This window comes from Nylanderia fulva, unplaced genomic scaffold (genome assembly GCF_048542155.1).
Source record: "Nylanderia fulva isolate GAGA-0341 unplaced genomic scaffold, ASM4854215v1 Scaffold93, whole genome shotgun sequence".
Taxonomy (NCBI): domain Eukaryota; kingdom Metazoa; phylum Arthropoda; class Insecta; order Hymenoptera; family Formicidae; genus Nylanderia; species Nylanderia fulva.
In genome coordinates, this window is record NW_028191058.1 from 94,137 (window position 1) to 116,593 (window position 22,457).

Genomic DNA, 22,457 nt, shown 5'->3' on the forward strand with positions numbered 1-22,457 from the left:
GAAAAAAAAAAATATATATATATATACGGGAAAAATAATTTAAAAAAAAATTGAATTTTTTGAAGTGAGACTAAAATTATTCTTCTAATTACATATATAAGGATGTAAATTATATAAGAGAAAAAAATGGAATTTTAAATTTATAAAAGACAACTAAAGTTGAAAGCAGAATTAAGCTATTTACATATATATATATATTATTAATTTAGAATGTAGAATTCTCTTGTTTAATATCTACATAATAAATCATAATCTTTTGAATCTAATTAATTTTAATATACATCTATAAGAGCAGTTTTATGACATAATATATATAATATTCATCTAATTTTAGATACATTAAATAATGTTCATTTTAAGAAAAAAGACCTTGACTACATTTAATAGTTTTTATTATCGTTTATAGTTTTATATACAAGTCAATTAATTTTTTCTGAAAATATTTTTATTATTTCTTAGAATAATAAATATATTTTATTTATCAATTATATTATCTATGATTTATAATTACTTATCTGCAAAACTATTGTCACTAAATTTACATTGTACAAGCACAAATCAAAAATAATAATAATAATACATTTTTTAAACATTATTAAAGAAAAGATTACAAACTTACACTGTTATACTATGTGTGGATATATACATACATATATGCACATATTTATATATGCATATTCACATAAGTGTAATATAATAATATAACTAAATATATGTTATCATACATATAAGATATAAGCATCTTTGATAAGAACAGCAGTTCTTGTTTTTTATAATAATACAAGTTTTCATGTAGTTTGAATTATTTTTGAATGTTTATCCAATTATATTATATATGGATATATTACTATAGAGAAATATATAATATACATATATATATATTTATGTACTCAGCAATGATAAACATTTCTTGTTTTCAGAAATAAATATTTTTATCGGCTCTCAATATAAAGAATATAAGTATGCTGCCTTCTAAGCCGGGCAATAGAGCCAAGGAAACGAAACGAAAAATTAATTAAACGGAACTGTATCTCAATTTGAGATCCCAAAGTTCCACATATAAATTAATTTCGAAACTTACATATGGAGAAATAAGCGAGAAAAATATAGGTCCGAAAAGTCGCTGAAGCGGGAAACGAACCCGCGTCTTTCACTTTCCGGGCGACTGCTCTTACCAACTAAGCTATTCAGACCCCTTCGATCCCATATTTTTCATTTGCCTTTTAAGTAGATATTAGTAAATACCGCCGTGATTAGCCCAGGCGTGAATAAACTCAGAAATAAATATTTTTATCGGCTCTCAATATAAAGAATATAAGTATGCTGCCTTCTAAGCCGGGCAATAGAGCCAAGTAAACGAAACGAAAAATTAATTAAACGGAACTGTATCTCAATTTGAGATCCCAAAGTTCCACATATAAATTAATTTCGAAACTTACATATGGAGAAATAAGCGTGAAAAATATAGGTCCGAAAAGTCGCTGAAGCGGGAAACGAACCCGCGTCTTTCACTTTCCGGGCGACTGCTCTTACCAACTAAGCTATTCAGACCCTTTCGATCCCATATTTTTCATTTGCCTTTTAAGTAGATGTTAGTAAATACCGCCGTGATTAGCCCAAGGCCTGAATAAACTCAGAAATAAATATTTTTATCGGCTCTCAATATAAATAATATAAGTATGCTGTCTTCTAAGCTGGGCAATAGAGCCAAGGAAACGAAACGAAAAATTAATTAAACGGAACTGTATCTCAATTTGAGATCCCAAAGTTCCACATATAAATTAATTTCGAAACTTACATATGGAGAAATAAGCGAGAAAAATATAGGTCCGAAAAGTCGCTGAAGCGGGAATTCGAACTCCGTTTAATTAATTTTTCGTTTCGTTTCCTTGGCTCTATTGCCCAGCTTAGAAGACAGCATACTTATATTATTTATATTGAGAGCCGATAAAAATATTTATTTCTGAGTTTATTCACGCCTTGGGCTAATCACGGCGGTATTTACTAACATCTACTAAAAAGGCAAATGAAAAATATAGGATCGAAAGGGTCTGAATAGCTTAGTTGGTAAGAGCAGTCGCCCGGAAAGTGAAAGACGCGGGTTCGATTCCCGCTTCAGCGACTTTTCGGACCTATATTTTTCTCGCTTATTTCTCCATATGTAAGTTTCGAAATTAATTTATATGTGGAACTTTTGATCTCAAATTGAGATACAGTTCCGTTTAATTAATTTTTCGTTTCCTTGGCTCTATTGCCCGGCTTAGAAGGCAGCATACTTATATTTCTTGTTTTGACTTTCTTTAAATCCACAATTAGAATACTCCAAATGAATTAAATAAAGATTTTTGTAGTAAATCTTATTCAGCTTTATTTTTTATAGAAATATGTATATTCTCTAATATAAGTTTTAGAACTTATTTGTACAAAAATTGTGACTAGATTTTGCATAAAATATTACATTCTAATGGAAATTGATCTAAGAATTAATGTATTAAATGTACATTGTATATAACAAGTATATTATAAAGCTTTATAATAATTTAATTAACAAATATATATATTTTTATTAAATATTAATAGTACTACTGTTTTAATTAGGAGTAAATAAAAGATTTTTCAAACATTTTTAGCAAGATAGTTACCTTATCACATTATCATATATGGTAATTTTATATTATTACATTATGGCCCAAACTTTTAGTACATTTATAAAAAATATTGTTAGAAAATATTTGCAAATAGCGTTTTGCAAATTTTAAACCTTTACATTTAAATGTACATAGAAATACATTTCTTGCAATTCCAGTTTTTAGTTATATGCTGATTTATCATATTACAATAATAATATGAATTTGTTACACAAATATAAATTTCAATGTATAATCTAATCTAATCAGTTTAAACATCAACACGCACACACACACACACACACTCACATACAGAATTTAACTATTTCATGATTGTTAGATCCCTGTTTTCAAACATTATTTTACAATTGTATTTTTAACATTTATTTTATTAGACCATTGAGATTCTGTTTTTAATAAAATTTTACTAGAGCAATAATAGTTATCTACTTAAATTATTAACGTACAGATGCTTCAGTTCTGTCTTTGGTGTATTTTCAAAAAGTGCCGCGCGATTTTGACCCTCTCCCTTCTTTACCCAATGTCCATAAACTCGAAATGCACAGCCGTCGATCACCTGAAAAATTATAATTAATAAATATTTAACAAAAAAACACACATTACTATATTCATACTTATTTAATCTCTTAAGCTTAATTGTATAATCATGTTCGTATATATTCAATTTTAAAATCATTTTAAAAGACTCTGTGAATTTACAGATAATTTAAAAACTGTTGGTTAGTATTTTTTTAAACAATTATTACATATTTAATAGCATACAATCAATATCACAAGTATATCGCACTATAATTAAACTACACTGAAAAAAATATGTGTAAAATTACATTATACTAGGTTTTTTCGACTCAATAGAATCATGCAATTTATGCTATTATTGCTGCCCATTTGGAAGATTACAGATTATGTGTAATTTCATATGAAATTTATAAATATTGCTGAACGTGAAATTACAAAATGCTATAAAATAATGTTATAAATAAAATGGATAATGTTTATAAAATAAAATTCTAATAAAGTAAAAGTACTAAATTTAAAATTACAAGTAATTTTTACATAAAAATAGTAATTTTACCTATATTTTATGTAGATTTTACATTAACATGTATATTTACTTTAAAAAATTAGTGATAATTAAGTAATTTTTCCAGTTTTGAACAAGTAATTTCCATATAAAAATACATGGATTTTACTTAGTGTAGGTGACACTATAAAATATTGAATTAATTATTAGAAAATTCGAATTGGTGAACATTGGATTAGTTTGTTAGTATGAAATATTATTCTAATATTTTTAAAAAATGTATACCTTCCGCAGAATTTTTATCCTATATGGATCAGTATAAGTTATTTGTGCTGAAAGCGGTTCAGGCGTGATATGAAGTCGTTTAATACGAATAACTGCTCGCACACAAATAATTGCCAATTGGAATCTCTTTCGTGCGTTGAACGATTTGGCCTTCAATTCCTATGTAAGAAGAAAATTAATACATACAGTGCAAACTCGTTAGTTTTTACAGTAAAAAGTAACAAAAATTTAAGCTATTTTAAATTAATATTTCTATCGTGAAATATTATTGCTATTGTTCTCTACATATAATAAAATATATTAAGTTTTTTTTTATAAATACAATCAAACTGAATAAATCAATAGTTAGATAATAAGACTGAAAAAACTAATATCGAAAAAATAACTAATATTATTGAGCATACAAACATATTGTAACTTATGATTTTAATTTCATTAATAGATTATATATGTAGATACACATATTTATGTACATGTTTGTTTCATCTTTATACAATTATTTATTGATGAAATATTAATTTATTAAAAATATATGTTACAATATATGTGCATAGGTGCAAAAATATATATATATTTATATATTTTCCTTTTAAAATATTAATATATATATATATTTGTTTGTACAATAATTATGTGAGAAGAAATATTAATAGAGTGCAATAGATTAGTCATATAAAAAAATAATTTTATAAAACTTTATGATAAATTATCATTATAAATAATTATATGTAGTTAATTGTGCATAGAATGATTGAAAACAACTTGAATAATGTGTGCTTAAGAAAGGATAGATAATGATGAACTAAATGTTCATAATAAATAGATAAGATAATAATAAACTGAGTGTGTGTTTATAAATTTTTTTTCCAAAAAAACTTAATTTTATCATCCTTCGATATTCATTCAACGCGCGCGCGCGTGTGGTTGTTTTCAATTATCTATACATTTCTAACAATTAATGAATGTTGGCTAAAACAATAAAAATATTAATTGTTATATGAAAACAATAGTAAATTTTACATTTGGCAACAAAATAAAAAGAAAAGTAAATTACCAAAGCTAACTGAGATATCCTACTCAGACGTCGCGAGTTAGAGGACAGAGAACGTTTTAGAGGAGCGATGTCTTGATCCCACAGCTGTAAGATCAATAACTTATATTTTTTATAAAATATTTATATTAAAAAATTTTTTAAATATACATAAATAACTAGATCAAAATATTGATTTAAACTGCAATATTTGTACCATTAAATGTAAGCAGAAGAAAATATAAGTTTTTTTTCTATATATATTATCTTTATTCTTATATCTTGTATATTATAATCTTTGAATATAAGAATAATGAAATTAATAGATATAAAAATAGATATAAGAAAGAAGAGTGAAATAGGTGCAAGTAATAATTTGGGATAAAAATAATGAAAGAGCAATAAATAAAACAAATATACTCCAATAGTAAATCACAATGTGCATAAAATTATTAGTTATAAAGTTATAAGAATAATCGTGAAATAGGTGCAAGTATAATTTCAGATAAAAATAGTTAAAGAGCAATAAATAAAACAAATATAACATAGTAAAACATGATGTATATAAAATTAGTTGTAAAAAAATTTCTTATGTGTATATTACATATGTGTAATATAATATTATAATAATAATATTTAATACTTACAACAGTGTGGAAGAATGAATGTTCTAATGCCTCTTTTATAGTACTTCTTTTTTTAGGATCAACAACGAGCAACTTTCTTATTAAATCTTTTGGAGCCTCTAAAATATATATAAAATCATATATATATATATAATATATATGCATACACACAACGTTTCGAGGATAAGATTACAGCATAAAAGTGAAAAATTAAGTAATGAAAATCTGTACTATTTTTTATTGCAAAAAGTTTTTTAAATATAGATTTTAAATTTAATTAAATAATATTTAAATATAAGTTTTTTATATACATATTTATATTTAAATATATATATATCTAATATTATAATAAAAAAACTATTTCTTAGTGGCATGTACTGTTTCATTATTATATTTTTCACAAACTGTGGTGCAGTCTCATTATTCTCCAATTTCGAATCACTTTGTATATATTTTCATAGAGCCTTATTTTATTATTTTTTAAGATGTAGTCTTTATTAATTGCAATTTTTTACCTGTTATATCAGCCCATTCGGGAGATGTAAAAGAATATTTTCCCTCCATTATATTTCTAAGCATAACCATTTGCTTCCGATGCCAAAATGGAGGGCAGCCAACCAATAGAGTAAACATAATTACACCACAAGCCCATCTATTACATCACAAAAAAAAATGAACAATATATAATAGAATATATAGCAAGAAAGAGTTATAATTAAAATTCATTTATATAAAAATCTATATACATTATAGTTGTAAAATAATATATAGCTATATATAAGTGTATATAGGTGTATATAGTAATATATGAATATATATATATATATATATATATATATATATATATATATATATGTATTTATGTATTTCTATAAATAATAAACAAATCTTACATGTCAACTTCAAATCCATAACCTTCTGCGTTTTCAAACATGTTGCATTTTAATACTTCCGGTGCTAGATAGCCAGGTGTACCGCAAAGATCTGCAAGATACAAAAAAATTAGTACAAAAATTTTTTGTAATTAAAAATCATATGAAATAAATAATGCGAACAAACCGTCTAACTTTTCACCAGGTTTCAACATTCTGGCAAATCCAAAATCTGTTATCTTCACATTCAAGTTATCGTCCAGCAATATGTTCTCAGGCTTTAAATCCCTGTGTACTATTCTTTGATCATGTATATGTTGAACACCTTCAAACACTTGCCTCATGATATAACGTGTCTTCTTTTCAGACAGTGTCACGACAGACGTAAGATAATCAAACAATTCTCCATTTTTACACAATTCAAAGATTAAAAATATAAATGTGTTCGATTCAAAAACATCGTGCAATTCAACTAGAAATTAAAAAAAATAATTACAGTTATCGCACATTTGGCAGAAAATATTTAAGAAAATAAAAATAATCATAATGACCTCTCTTAAGCTATTAACATAAAACAGAATCTCATTAATTTTGGCTCTCTCTCTCTTTTTAAAATAGAACAATTCTTAAATAACACGTAAGAGTACAGTTACATACATGAAATTGTCACGTAATTATCACACAGAGGGGACGTATTAGTGTTTACATTAAGACACCAAAATTAGCGAAGTCAAATTTAACGAGATTTAAATAGACAAATTAAATAGACTTAAATAAACTTAAATATAGTTTTCAACAATCTTCCAAGAGAAGCAAAACTTAGAGAACTTACTGATATAAGGATGTCCAGCAACTCTATGAAGTATCTGCACCTCTTGCAGCGTAGCGTCCTTCATATGATGCCCATCCTCGTTAGTCTCATTGCTGATGTCTATAATTTTAGCTGCGTACTCTCTACCTGTCTCTTTCTCAATACATCTTCTGACAGTGGAAGATATTCCCCTGGAATATTTGTTCCCACATTATTAAGTTTAACTCGTTAAATTCGTCGACATAATGCAATTATTGCGACTCGTGGCAAAATTTATGGAAATTCGCCTGAATTATGTAATGTCACTGTGAATTTAAAACACAATTATAAATTAATTTCTTCCACCGATTCGCACCATTTGACCTGATATTCAGGAATTAGAAAAAGAGGGAGCAGCAACTCGCGAGTCAGTAAAAATACTTGATAATAAAAGGTGATCGAGACGAGGCTAAAGTAACAGGTACCTTCCTAGGATCTCCTTGGGCTCGTACTTGGCGTAGAATCCTTTCGCCGCGTCCTTGTCTGGCAGCACATCGTCCCCTTCATCCTTCGCCATGATTTGCACTGTGCGCACAGAAACTGTGCGAGCTCCAAGTCCAACGCTGCTCGTAAGAGATCTGCACCATACTTTACTCAGAGAGAAGGATGAGAGTGGTCATCCCCTCGATTTAGCTGCAACCGGAATTCAAAGCGCCTCTATGTGCACAAAACGTGCACATTGAACTACGTAGCCATGTGCACGATGCTCCCGAGTGGTAACAGGCTATGTGCACGGTACGTGGTTCGATTCCGTGCTATGTGCACAGATGAGCGCCAGTAACACGTAGCTATTAAAGGAGATGAGTTCGAGACCTCGCAGGGCCAATTTTTTTTTTTTTTTTTTTAGTACGACTATATTTGTCAATTTAATGAAATCCTTTTAATTATTGTGGAATAAAGAGATAAAATGCATTTCTCAAGCGTACGCGAGAAAATCGAAATCAAAAATAATGAGTGCCGTATAAATACGTATGGAATAGAGCGTTATATCGAAGAGCGTGTGGCGTAGCGTTAAGGGGCTAGACACGTACCGTCGAGGTTAGAGGTTCGATTCTCAAGGAATGACTTTTTTTTTTAATATTTTTTTATTTTAAATAAAATTTTTTTTTACCATAAAATGTAATTTTTACACAAAATAAATGTAAATAACACGATTTATTTACTTATAACACGTATATTACAAAAATGCATTTTTCTTTGCCTCAAAAAGCCGTGAAAAGCCGTCTGTAGAATAGCTGTATGCGATAGGAACTTGTATGATTATCTGTTTAATTAAAAATTATCCGATTTATGTCGTGTTTGGTGTCGTTGAAATCGCAAAAATCTCAATAATCCATTAATATTATTTTCGAATAGATAAAATGCAAAATAAAGGTTTTAGTTTTTCACTTATAAGATGTTTATATTTGTGAATTGCCATGGATGGGGAAGCCTATTGTTCGAGAGTTCGGAACGTTCTTTGATCTCGATACTCGGGCGCTCGGGCCCGCTTATCTTTTCGAGCTCATCTCACAACTCGTCGTGTGCGAGAGAGAAAGCGAGACTGCGAGTATAGAGCGAGCGAGAGGACCTATCATCAAAGAAAGTTCCGAACTCTCGAACAATAGGCTTCCCCATCCATGGCAATTCACAAATATAAACATCTTATAAGTGAAAAACTAAAACCTTTATTTTGCATTTTATCTATTCAAAAATAATATTAATGGATTATTGAGATTTTTGCGATTTCAACGACACCAAACACGACATAAATCGGATAATTTTTAATTAAACAGATAATCATACAAGTTCCTATCGCATACAGCTATTCTACAGACGGCTTTTCACGGCTTTTTGAGGCAAAGAAAAATGCATTTTTGTAATATACGTGTTATAAGTAAATAAATCGTGTTATTTACATTTATTTTGTGTAAAAATTACATTTTATGGTAAAAAAAAATTTTATTTAAAATAAAAAAATATTAAAAAAAAAGTCACTCCTTGAGAATCGAACCTCTAATCTCGACGGTACGTGTCTAGCCCCTTAACGCTACGCCACACGCTCTTCGATATAACGCTCTATTCCATACGTATTTATACGGCACTCATTATTTTTGATTTCGATTTTCTCGCGTACGCTTGAGAAATGCATTTTATCTCTTTATTCCACAATAATTAAAAGGATTTCATTAAATTGACAAATATAGTCGTACTAAAAAAAAAAAAAAAAAAATTGGCCCTGCGAGGTCTCGAACTCATCTCCTTTAACAGCTACGTGTTACTGGCGCTCATCTGTGCACATAGCACGGAATCGAACCACGTACCGTGCACATAGCCTGTTACCACTCGGGAGCATCGTGCACATGGCTACGTAGTTCAATGTGCACGTTTTGTGCACATAGAGGCGCTTTGAATTCCGGTTGCAGCTAAATCGAGGGGATGACCACTCTCATCCTTCTCTCTGCTTTACTTCATACTTCCTTCGAGAGTTCTAGAGTCGACGGTAGAGACCTCTGCCGGTCGGTCTGGAATTGTTCGTTCATTCAAAATTCAGCCGAAGCACCGAAAAAAAAGGGTAGTCTGATTTTTAATCATTTAAATCGTGATATTCGCAATCAGCAGATCATCTTCATCCGTAATCAGGTAAGGAGCTATTTTTTAAGCGTCAAAATAGAAATCTAATAAATATGGGGAATTGTTATTTTTATCGTTTATATATACGTTCCTAGTAAGCAAAAAATCATTGCTACAATGTTATTATTGTTGTCAAATATATATAGTTTTTAACATTGTATGCAACATCATTATGAACAAACTTTGACATCGATTTTAGAGGTTTCGGTAATGTTGAAATTAATGTTTTTAAAATATTTTATTAATATTTTGAGAGCATTAAATAATATTTTTACGGTAGTAATTTTATAAAGCTATACCCAGGTAGCAAGATGATGTCATCGACGTCAAAATGACGTCATTTTGACGTCAATGACTTCAGCTTGCTATCTATATTCTAACATATAGCTTTATAAAATTATTACATACATTTATACACATATTAATTATATTACACATATTATACATTATCAATATATACAATAATTTAATTTATTTTTTATAGTATTATGAAAAAATGTAATATGAAATTATAGTATTATGAAAAAAAATTTAATATTAAGTATCTTTATTTATTATATAATTTTTATATAAGAAACATAATTAAATGTTAAAAAATGCATGCATTTAAATACAATTACATTAACAACATCTGGGTAATCTGGGGATGAGACACCATATATATACATATATATATATATATATATATATATATATATATATATATAATATATACACACACATATATATATATATATATATTGTATATATATATATATATATATATATATATATATGCTTATTTTTATTATTTTAATAATTAAATTTTTCCACGATTCGACCGTTTTTAATTTTATTTATATTTATATCGTCGAAATAAATCAATCAATCAAATGTTATAGAGCATCAGATAAAATATTTGACTTTAAAAAATATATATCGATCATTTAATATAAAAACATCATATATGTTCAAAAGATATGTGCTGTTAAGGATTGTAGGTCTTTTAAAATGAGATACTCTAATTATTTGTATATACAGAATTAAAACTAAAATTTTCGGATATGCGAATATTTCTATACTTTAAATGATATTAATTAAATTTGTAAATTGGATTAATTTTACATTGCAGCTTATTATAAATAAAATCGAACATTGTATAAGCATTTATTTTTGTTTACATTTATCATTAAAATTATTATTCCATACATTTCTTTAATTTATCAGGAATAAATAATTGCTGAATGCGATGTAATTTTGTGATCCATTTATTAAAAATATGCACTAATTTCACATTGTGTTTTCCATTACTTTCAATTAAAATAGAATATGACACAATAATATATTGTCCTCTCTATCTATGCATCGAGACGCCTCTAGCATAATTTTCAAAATATACAATTATTTTATATTCATATCGTTTACAAAAGATTAGATTCATTCTCATTAGATATTATTTCTCGGTATAATTTTGAATTTCTATCTAGAATTATGGGCATTTCTAAGACATTCTTTTTATTTTTTTTTTACTTTTGGTCGGTATTCACAGATGTATCGCGAACTTCTGCTAATGCATTCGCAATTAAAAATTATCACGATGGTATATATTTATTACGCGTTGGTGCGTCTCATGTGGCTTACAATATAGAGATTCTTATTGAGGAGAATCGTATTTGTTCACAAAACGTATCGTAATTCGTAACACAAAAATATAATAATGTTGCTTGTAACACAACAAATTCACATAGTAGGGTACATCTACACAATACACAGTGTGCTTTCAAATAGCGAATTAATCCAAGCAGCAAACTGACGTCATTAAACGTAAAATGTCGTCATCCGACGTCAATATGATATTATTCGACGTCAAAATGACATCATTAAACGTCAAAATGACATTGACGTCAAAATAGCGTCATTCGACGTCAAAATGACGTCACGATGTCAAAATGACGTATGCTTGCTACCAGGGAAAGATTCTTAATGTCCTTTAACGCAAATATCCTAAAATATGTGTGTGTGTGAGAGAGAGAGAAGCATATATTTAAAAAAGTATAATAGTAATAAGAGTATAATAAAAGTATAACTATACTATATACACCTAGTAAACACTGTTATATATATTTAATGTTTTATATATAAGTATAATAGAACTGAATATATTACAGATATATTGCATAAGGGTTAGTAGATTAATATTTTATATTGTAATATACATCATATATAATAATTTTGCAATAATGTTACAGTACTGTTGTAACGATACAAAATAATATGTATGATATTACAATTTTTTTATCATATTAATAAGTAACTTTTTTATATCAATCAAGCAACTTTTATATTCTTATTTGTTGCTCTACGAGATGTTATATTGCAATAAATAAGTGTGTTTACTGGGCATATAGTATATATATATGTTTTTATATAATTTCTTAAATACAAATCCCTTCTCTCGAATCTCTTTGGATAAACAAAGAATAACAAACATGAATGTATTTATCGCAGCAGAAGCTCCTTAATAGCATAAAACATGTTACGTTGTATATTGAATCGTATATCGATTTTTTTCCTCGATATACGTATTTAATGCGACATAAAAGATTTACATCGAGTTTTTAATATGTGTAGAATATAGTGGAACGCATTATTATATGTGTGTAATTAACTTAATATTAATAAGTTATGACTAAATAGAGATTTTGTTTATTATTATTTTAACGATTGGCAATTAGAAGAATTTTTGATCGGCTGCAACATCCTCCATTTTTTTTGTAAAATATGTTATTTGTGAGAATATAATTCTTATAGTTTAACTTATTAAAGGCCATAAATATAATATGAGAATTTTACTCGAAAATCAAATGCTTCAATCTTTTTTAATATATAATTTTTTTTCTAAACATTTTAGTACGTTCAGAATGTATATTAAAGCGTTTGTGAAAAGGAAAACAATTATTTTACTCACGATCAAAATGACACGCTAATCACTCTTTATTAAATTAACTTTGCACGCTTTCTTAATGACGAATTAATTTTCCTCACGCACGCGAAGAAATATAATTGCATTATGATAATAATAATTGACTAAAATGCGCGTCCTTTTTACTAATAAAGGAGCGAAAATAAAAAGTATTTACAATAAAAAAATAACAAATAAAATATATGTAGGGACACACACAGGCTGTTTCATCCTTTTAATCTTTTTACATGACTATTTCCACTATCATTGAAATCGCTTATTTAAAAAATTAATTATTATAAAAAAGCTTCAAATAAAATTTATTTTGTTTCAAAAGTTTTTTGGCACAATTTTGTTGTAGATTAATGTAGATATAAAAGCGCTTTCAAAATTTTTTGAGCTCACCATCATTTTTTAAATTAGGATCGTACATTTTTTTCTCATAAATTGATTCTTCTCATCATAATTCATGATTCTATACATAAAAATGCTATACATAGAAATTTTAAGATAGAATGAAAAATGATTTACAAGACTTGTTTTATACAAAGAATAATATAGGATACATTAATTAATATAAGAAAATATACAATACATAATAATCTAGAACAAAATTGTACTTATTGTTATAGAGAGTAGCCTTCTTTGAAACACAATAAGTTTAATCTGAGGCATTTTTTAAAAATATAATTAATAATTGTGGAAGTATAATTGTGAGGAAAAGATTAAAATGAAATATCCTGTCGATGTCAGAAATTAATATTATTATATTCACCAAAAAATTAACAATTTTTCCTTTCGCAAAATTTTCGAAAATACATGGTCCGAAATATTATAATTTTTAATAAACAAAATCGGACATAATAAAGAGAAAATCTTTATCTGAAGATCTTGATAATCATTATTAAAACTGAAGTTAATTATTCATAACAAAACTATTTCGCTAACGCAAAAATAGATTCGACTATCGCTTTTATATAGATATTACTAGAAAGAAAAAAAACGAAGGTACAGAGTAACTTCAATTTCAAGCATTTATTGGATATTTAAATTACTTACAAACTTATAAATCGAATTTTGTCAGGGTTTTACTTCTTTCTAAATTATTTTTTTCTCAAAAATAAATTTCTTTTAATATATTAATTTAATTTTATTCACTAAAAATCACAATATCGATGAATATTTAATGTATTACCGAAAATTTTAAAACAGGAAAAATACGCTTATTTTTCGATGAATATTAATTTTTGATAAGAGTATTAATTTTTGTTTGTCTATTTGGAATAATCTATAAATACTACTTATTTTATATTTATGCACGTGCGTATGTGTGTATATATGAGGTAACGTAATTGGCAATTGGTCTTATTTTTATACAGTTTATTGCATTAGCAATAGAAAAAAATGGTGAAAAAAGAGAAAGTTGAATGGCATAATAACCATTTTCATATGACCTTATTTTCTTTTTGCGTACAACGATATGCACCGGAAAAATGCAATTACACGTTTTCGCTTTCTGTATGAAATTAATTAGTTGAAATTAGCTATTCGAAATAATTTGCATATAAAAGTACCCTAAAATAAAATAAAGTATCAAATAAAATAAACGCTTTGCAAGCGTAACATTTTAATGCTGTTATGTAAATCATAATGAAAATAAGGAAAAAAACATGTTTATTATGTCTTATAAAGTTCTGTTGTTAAATAATGATTAAAAAACATGAAATATTTTACAAAATTTTCCTTTTTCTTATTTCTTTCACTTATGTCTTTACTTTTATAAACAGATTACAAAAGAATTAATGTGTGCAAATTTAATTGAATGCTATTGATTAAAAAACAATTGCACTCTATTGGCTTAATTTTATATAAAGTTTTAAATAAAAAAATTTCTTTATTTTTTTAGATTGTCTTCTAACTTTTTTCAGAAATGTTTGTTTAAGACTATGACAAAAAAAATTATTGTCTTGTCAATTAAAAATGCCATTAATTGATTTTATCGTTGTACTTATTGTTAGCAAAGTTTATTGTGCTTCGTCTAATTTGACATTTGGCCTTGCAGTGTGCGTTTGTTTTAATTAATTATTTTTCGACTAAGGAAGTTTGTGAGATTGACTGGAAACCAGACTTTTATACACTCATCATTTTTTGCGAGATATCAAAGAATTTTCTGCTTAAGAAAGCAGTAACAAAGTTAAATAAAATAACTCAAATATAAAATTTAAACTCAGTTGTAAAAATTTAGAGATCGTTTTAGCTATAGATAAAATAGAAAGAGGAAGACATCGAGTAATTATTAATTGACATAAAACATTTGTGAAGCATGAAAAAGGCAATATTCTAGTTTAGGATTTTTTCGTTTAGTAAAATATAGGAAATCTAATCAAACTAAATGATATAATGACAAATATCCTATATTTACAGTCTCTGTAAAAATCTGAAAATATCGTTGCTTCGAGTCAAAAAGTTTAGAAGACAATTTCTTTTTTTAGCAAAATAAAGCATTCGGTGAAAAGTATTCAAAATTAAAATTTTAATTAGATGCCACAATCGCTCATCAATCTTAATCCCACATTAGATCTATTATCAATTTTAAAAGAGAAAATTAATAAAGTGGAAGAAAGGGAATGTAATAAAAAAGGGAAATTATTTTGAGCGAAAATAATTTCAATCAAAGCGAGAAAATCATTTAATATTAATTTGATTTTTTTTGTTTTTTTTCCTTTTTTATATTTGTTTTTAAAAAATGTGTATAGTTTCTCTTTTTATTTTTTTTAATTTGAAAAAAAATTAGAAAAAAATTTAAACATTACTGAAAAAAATTAAAAGAAAATAAATCGAAAAAAATATTATTTTTTCTAAACATTAAAATTAAATTAATAAATAATTATGTACGGGAGAAAAATCAAAAACTTTTCTATCTAAATTTTTTTCACAAAATTAAAACAAAATTTTTGAAAAAACTTATAAGAAATAATATCTGTTTTTCTCAGTTATATTTTATATGACGCGCCAATTACTGTAAACCCATATATATACGCACGTACATGTATATATGTATACAAACACACAGACAGTGTGTAAGAATGTGTGTCACAAATACATTTCATTTCCTTTATACAGAGGATAGAATAAGCTAAAAATTGCAATGTATACACTACAGTAAATCCAATCCTCTCGCATTTGATTGTGAGTATAAAAAGTAAATCGTGTGCACACGTATTTATATATAAACGATACGTTTAATAGATCGAGATTTAATTTTAAGTTTAATTTAAAGTCTATGGAACACTATACACAGTACGAAACGAATATTGTGCATCATGATTTTTTTCTTTTCAAAATTTGCTTTAGTGTTCAAGAAAACTTGATTGTGTGAACAAATAGAATCCCAAGTAGCAAACTGACGTCACCAGACGTCAAAATGACGTCACTTTGATGTCTAATGACGTCATCGCCGTCAAAATGACGTATGCTTGCTTGGGATATCTTTTATACATTATTAGCAAATAAACAGCTAAAGAGAGATGGTCCGACACAGAAACTATATATAAAAATTTTTAGATATATCGCCTATATCACGTAAACGCAATTTACTTAACTAGACTGGAACAATCGCGATCTTCTTATTTTATATACTATAAGGACATAATTAATTATACGGAACGTTCTGCGATGGGTTGTTATTTAATCATTATTTTCCTTTCATTAGAAGGCAAACGAGCTAGCGAGAGAAAGGGAGAAAGAGAGAGAAAGAGAAAAAAAGAGAGAGAAAGAAGCATTACAGTATACAGCACAAGTATATGCTTCATCATTAATGAAGCATATGCAGAACAAGTTAAAGCATATGTTAGTTAAGAATTATATAAAATTTTAAACGAGATTTTATGCTACGTCAGAGTTTTTGACAGAAAATGGTACATCGATCTTTGCAGATTAAAAGAATCTCTGATTCTGACAATTATTTTCAGAGATGCGCATTATTTGTAATAGATGCATTTAAGATGGAAAACGTAAAATGCTTATTTTATACTTTGCATTAAAAAAATACATTTTTTTAAAAAACTATTTTACATTTTCATTTAGAAAATGATTTTTATTACAATTTTTTATTTCAAATGCATTTGTTGTAAACTAAAAATTAATCAATATATTTAAATTTATTTTTAAAAAACCATTTAAAGATAAATAAATATATAAAAATATAAATATTTAATAAATTATTTTTATTTAAAAAACAATTAAAAAATGCCAATTTTCTATTTCTTATTTTAAATGGGTATATTGAAAGCATTTTTATATATTTTGTAAATTGAAACTCAGGTAGCAAGCGTCAAAATAACTTTATTTTGACGTTTAATGACATCAGTTTGCTATTTGCACTGTAAAAAAATTTGTAATATATTACATAAAAATGTGAAATTACATAAATAATAAATGTATACATTTTCATTAATTATCGTGTAATTTTACACTTATTATTTATATAATTTCACATATTTTTTTACAGTATGGAAAAGTTTATTTTCATTTTTTAATGGAATCAAGCATCCACATTTGCACATCTTGATTATTTCGATAATTACAATATGTTATAAATATAAGCCGATTAGATTTCGGATTTGTCAAAAACTCGGTAATTATTCTAATTCTTTTTATGTTTACCTGTACTTCTCTTTCTCTCTCTCTCTGCGCGCGCGCACATGGTGTCTTTCTCGTATTGACTACTCATCGGAAAAAAGAGAAAAATACATACTTAAAAACCTTTGAAAAAAGTAAATATTTAATACATCTACCAATACTTTTTTCATTTTCAATTATAATTTTGTTGGAGTATTAAAAATGGGATCTTGATATTAAAAGTATGATAACTTAATTTATATATATGTATATATGATAAAAAATGGCAATATTTTTTACATAAAATGGCAATATTTTTGACATAAAATATCCAGTAGATAATACACTAAATTGATTCCACTGCTAGATATCCTAATTTCTTACTGTATTTATATTATTCTTTTTTTAAAAAGCAGGTTTTAATTTTTTCTTTTGTACTGCTTTACTGTGCTCAGCATTTTGGGAAGACTTGCTTATCTAGCTAGCGGTTTTTATATCTTTCGACTTTCCTTCTTAATATTCGCAAGGATTCATAGACGAATATGCATTCATTATACATTCTTCAAATCAAATGCTATTATTTATTAAGAAGTTTGTTCATTTCTTTTCTGCAGGGCATGAAAAACAGATAAAGACAGAGAATCCTATATCATAAAACAAAGAAACGTTGCTACATTATTCCAACGCTTCTCAAAAAAATATTTTTTTATTTATTATCAATTATGATTATTACATAAAAACAATATTGTATGAATATTTATTCAAATTCCTGCAAAATATTTTTTGACATATAAAGTTTGTTATTTAGAGATGTAATATAAATAATATTATATTATTTACAAAATTATATTAATTACTATTTGTATACTTTTACATGTATTACATATAAAAACATATGTAAAATTCTTTTGCAAGGAATGTATTCCAATTATAACGTAATATTTTTATTTTACTGAACAAACTCCTTAAATGATCCATATTATAATAATATTAAATGCGAATGCATATGTTAACTAATAAAGTGAATATGTTACTTTATATTTCACTACTCTCGTATATTTTATACGAATACTACAAATAAAAAAATATAATCATAAACTAACAAGAAAACAATCTACATATATATGACAAGAATATATTCAAAGTAATTATATTGCATATATAGAAAAATAAATGAAGATAATGAGGTAATGCGTATATATATGTATACATATATTAAAAACTTATAACTTGCACACAAAATATAATTAATAGAATTATTGTACAAATAATATCGAACTTTTGTGCAGATCACTTAGTTTCCTTTACCAGTGATAAGTCGATATTGTATGTACAAATTGGCACTTGTTCAGTTTGGAATATCGTTTTTTTTTTTTTTTCACTTTAAGGCTCCTCGCCGCTGCTATGTCAGATTGTGACGTCACAATTCCAACATGATCGGCGAGGAGCCGGGAGCCTTAATAAGGATTCCGATGCGTGGTCAACCGAGAACATTTATGTATAAATCGATCTCAATATAATATGAATAAGTATTTTTCTTTAAATTGCGCTAAATACGCTCGCGTGGCGCAATCTTTTTTCCTTTCTGTTTCAAACTTATAAACTATTACACGTCTAAAATATTTATATATGTATATATATGTATATAACGACTACGGACGGTAGCTAAGCGCACGTCCTGAACCGCGTTGAATGTCCTTCCCTTTCTCATCATTTTGTTAAAATCACTTTATTACATTGAACACAATGATATATCGAAATTCTTATTTATATCGTTTATAGTTAAACTTTAAATTTCTGTATATTAATTAGTAGCTGTTTATTATTATATATATTCTGGTAAATTAAAGCGGAATAAATCTCAAACTAATTGAGATATTGTATACACATACAAATGCTAGTTTTATAAAATTAAGAAAAATTTTTCTTTGTAATTTAAGCACGAAATATAGTATATTGCGTAATACAGTAAAACTATTGTACGAAAAAAAGCGATTCTTTGTAATAATAATACGAAACATACAATTAATATTTTTTGTACGACGCTTAGCTCGCGAGAAAAATAACTTCGAAAATTGAGAAATTAATAATATCCGAATTTTTAAACTCGAATAGTGTTTTTTAGTAATTTTTTTTATCGATTATATTTTATCGATTTATTTTGCCATCATCTTTTCAATTATATACTACGAATCACAATACACGTTTGCGTAAAATAAATAATTTTTCATATAATTATTTCTCGTAAAATAAATAAAAAAACAAGAAAAAATTTGTTAACAATTTGTTAAAAATTATTTTGAAGAATTTTAAAAAGAGCAAAAAGGATTTTTATTTTGGCAGTGATTTTAATAGGCTTATTTCCCATTTGATATATTCGTTATCAATTTTATACATTTTAAAATCATTTGAAATTATTTGAAGAGAGATTATATAATATATTAATAATTAATATAATTATGTAACTTTTTAAAAAATTTTTTTAACTCTCTTCTTTTTATTATTCTTCTAATAAATGTTGCTTACTGCAGAAGCGAATAATTTCTTAGTACGAATATTAGCAATTTTGTAAAAATTGAACAGAATGTTTCAGAATTAGATGTTTTCACTTAAAATATAAAATATAAATAAGAAAATTCTTGTAAAAATGACTGTGCAAATGCCTTGTTTAAGAAATATTAACATCTAAAATTGTAAGAATAAATAATAATTATTTTGCGGCTATTAATATGAAATTAAGTTCCCACATTTGTAGATAAAATAATATAACTATTACAAAAACTATATAAAATATTTATTTAAATGCTTTTGTGAATTTACGTGAAACCTAAAAAATTATGCTTTACATTTACTTTAATAGTGAATATATCAATAAAATATTCGTATATAATTTTTGTAATAAAATATTAATGCTTTTTTATTATTTTATTTTAGAATTTTTATATTTTTTAAATAATAAATAAGATAGTAAAACACACTAATTAATTTATTATAATTTGATAATTTTTTATATATTTAATTAATATATTGTTAAAATAGATGTCAGTATCTCTTGAACAAGATTTTTTTTCTAAAGGAATCCTTTAAATTATTTTTAGATTCAAATTCATTTAAAATTGAAACATTTTAATTCTGGAATACGTTGTGCATTTATAGAAACACTCTGTATATTGCGATGTTTTATTCTTTTTTTGATTAAATAAAAGAAAAAAGATGTTAAATTAATATCTCTTACATCAATTTAATGTCGTCGTAATGTTTATGTATTTCAATAGCAAACAACTGTTGATTATCATTGCGATGCATTCATGATCAGTTTTTTTTTGTCTTTAGGCACAGCCATAGGCAGTGCTTTTTCGCGAATTGAAAGAAAAAGAAATCACAAATATTTATAAATAGAACAAGGTATATGTTGAAATTCTTGGAGGATTGTCGCGTTCTGTGAGTGTGTACTTTTGGCTCGAAAAAATCGAATAAATCGCGTAATCGCTCCTTTTTTCAAGCAAGTTGATTACAATGACTCTTGAAAATTCATAAAGAAGTATAAAGGAATATTATCGCACGCTGTATATGCATTGTGTATGAAATAAAAAACAAGGAAAATTGATTGATTTGCGCGGTAAAGGGGTGACAAAGCGTGTCCGCTGGCGTGCAGGCATTTGCCGTTTTTTGTTCTGGTTAAATTTGAGGTAGAGTAAAATTTGTAGGATGTATATATAGAAAGAGAGAGAGAGAGGGAGAGGAAAAAGGGTAGAGTATCGTCGACAAATACAGCAGAGCGGAGAAACCTTTGGCAGTATAGATTTTGCACTTCTTCTCAAAATTAAACCCAAGGTCGTTCGCCCGATCGCCGTCCTTGAACTCACATCATTGTTCCGCATTACTTTGCGCCTGGTATTTTTCCTAAAACCTGAACATAGAATAATATTTAATTATATTGAATGAGTCTATAATATTCACGTGCTTATGTAAAAAGTGAACTGAATAGGTCAGTAATATCGATCATTATTCATATCATTGAATCAATAGAAATAATAAATTATGTATCAATTTTATTTGATCGTACACAATTAGTTTCACTGTCAATATTTTTTAGACTTGCGATATCTTGCAGCTAGAAAAAATTTTTTAAGATTTAAAGATTTCTTTCTCTATAATGTAAATAATTACAAGTTTATCAAATACTGTATTTTTTTTAACTTTTTTCTTACTTTGTTTATATACATATGTGGAATTTGATGCATCCTACAATTTGGATAAGGATTCGTATGTTTCAATAAAATGATGTGATAATTCATTCCTGTCGATAAAAAAAATCTTCATTCTTCTTTCCACTTTTTTTCAGTCCATCATTTCAGTTCATACATGATCAATAATACTGTTAGTGCTAAAAAATACTGACAGTATTATTGATTGTGCATAGATTTACTTTAAAACAATTAGAATGTTCTTCAATACTTCTTTTCATTCCAGTCCATATGATTGTGTGGTTTATTTAAAAAAATTCGAATCTTTATTATTTCTTCTTCCATCATCCTAATTCTCACACGATCAGTAACACTATCCATATTTTTCAGTAATAACAGTATTATTAATCGTGTACGATTATTTAAAACGCGAAGATACATATTTACACGTTTTTTTTTTTTTTTTTTTTTTTTACTTAAGACGAATTTATTTCCGAAAAATGAAGAAAAGTAAAAAAAGAAATGAAAAAATAAAGAAAAGAAGAAATGAGAAAGCGAAGAAAAGAATAAAAAAATTCTTCTTTTTATTCCAGTTCATGATTGTATGGTTCACTTAAAAAAATCGAATCTTATTTCTTCTTCCATCACCCTAATCCACACACGATTAGTGATACTATCAGTATTCGTTAGTAGTGACAGTATTATTAATCATGTACGATTATTATTTAAGACGCAAAGATGCACGTTTGGCATGACACATA

The 22,457-nt window shown here is 26.4% G+C and overlaps 2 protein-coding genes across 4 annotated transcripts in view; both read right to left on the reverse strand.

Moving 5' to 3' along the window:
- Positions 1–2,498: 2,498 nt before the first annotated feature.
- PhKgamma (phosphorylase kinase gamma) lies at positions 2,499–7,956 on the reverse strand. 2 transcript variants are annotated; one of them, XM_029318654.2, is made up of 9 exons: positions 7,761–7,955; positions 7,318–7,487; positions 6,673–6,957; positions 6,507–6,597; positions 6,129–6,265; positions 5,635–5,732; positions 5,012–5,095; positions 3,958–4,116; positions 2,499–3,204 (listed from the first exon to the last, which is right to left on the reverse strand). In XM_029318654.2, the coding sequence occupies exons 1-9, from the start codon at positions 7,850–7,852 to the stop codon at positions 3,070–3,072; spliced, it is 1,251 nt and encodes a 416-aa protein (XP_029174487.1). In that variant the 5' UTR covers positions 7,853–7,955; the 3' UTR covers positions 2,499–3,069. The 2 variants fall into 2 exon arrangements, with proteins under 2 accessions (XP_029174487.1, XP_029174495.1); XM_029318662.2 differs by lacking the exon at positions 5,012–5,095 and having other exon boundaries at positions 7,761–7,956.
- Positions 7,957–20,730: 12,774 nt separating this feature from the next.
- Positions 20,731–22,457, reverse strand: part of Flo2 (flotillin-2) — a 77,290-nt gene continuing 75,563 nt past the window's right edge. For both annotated transcript variants that reach the window (XM_085489983.1, XM_029318721.2), the window contains exon 8: positions 20,731–21,419. In XM_085489983.1, coding sequence (XP_085346109.1) covers positions 21,390–21,419 — 30 coding nt within the window. In that variant the 3' untranslated portion in view covers positions 20,731–21,389. The remainder of the gene's footprint in view (positions 21,420–22,457) is intronic.

Coding starts and splice junctions, on each gene's coding strand:
- PhKgamma (XM_029318654.2), bottom strand. CDS start 7,852: ATGGCGAAGGATGAAGGGGACGATGTGCTGCCAGACAAGGACGCGGCG. Junction 5,096..5,634: donor ATTCATTCTTCCACACTGTT/GTAAGTATTAAA, acceptor TTGATCTTACAG/CTGTGGGATCAAGACATCGC. Junction 4,117..5,011: donor GGATATCTCAGTTAGCTTTG/GTAATTTACTTT, acceptor CTTCTTACATAG/GAATTGAAGGCCAAATCGTT.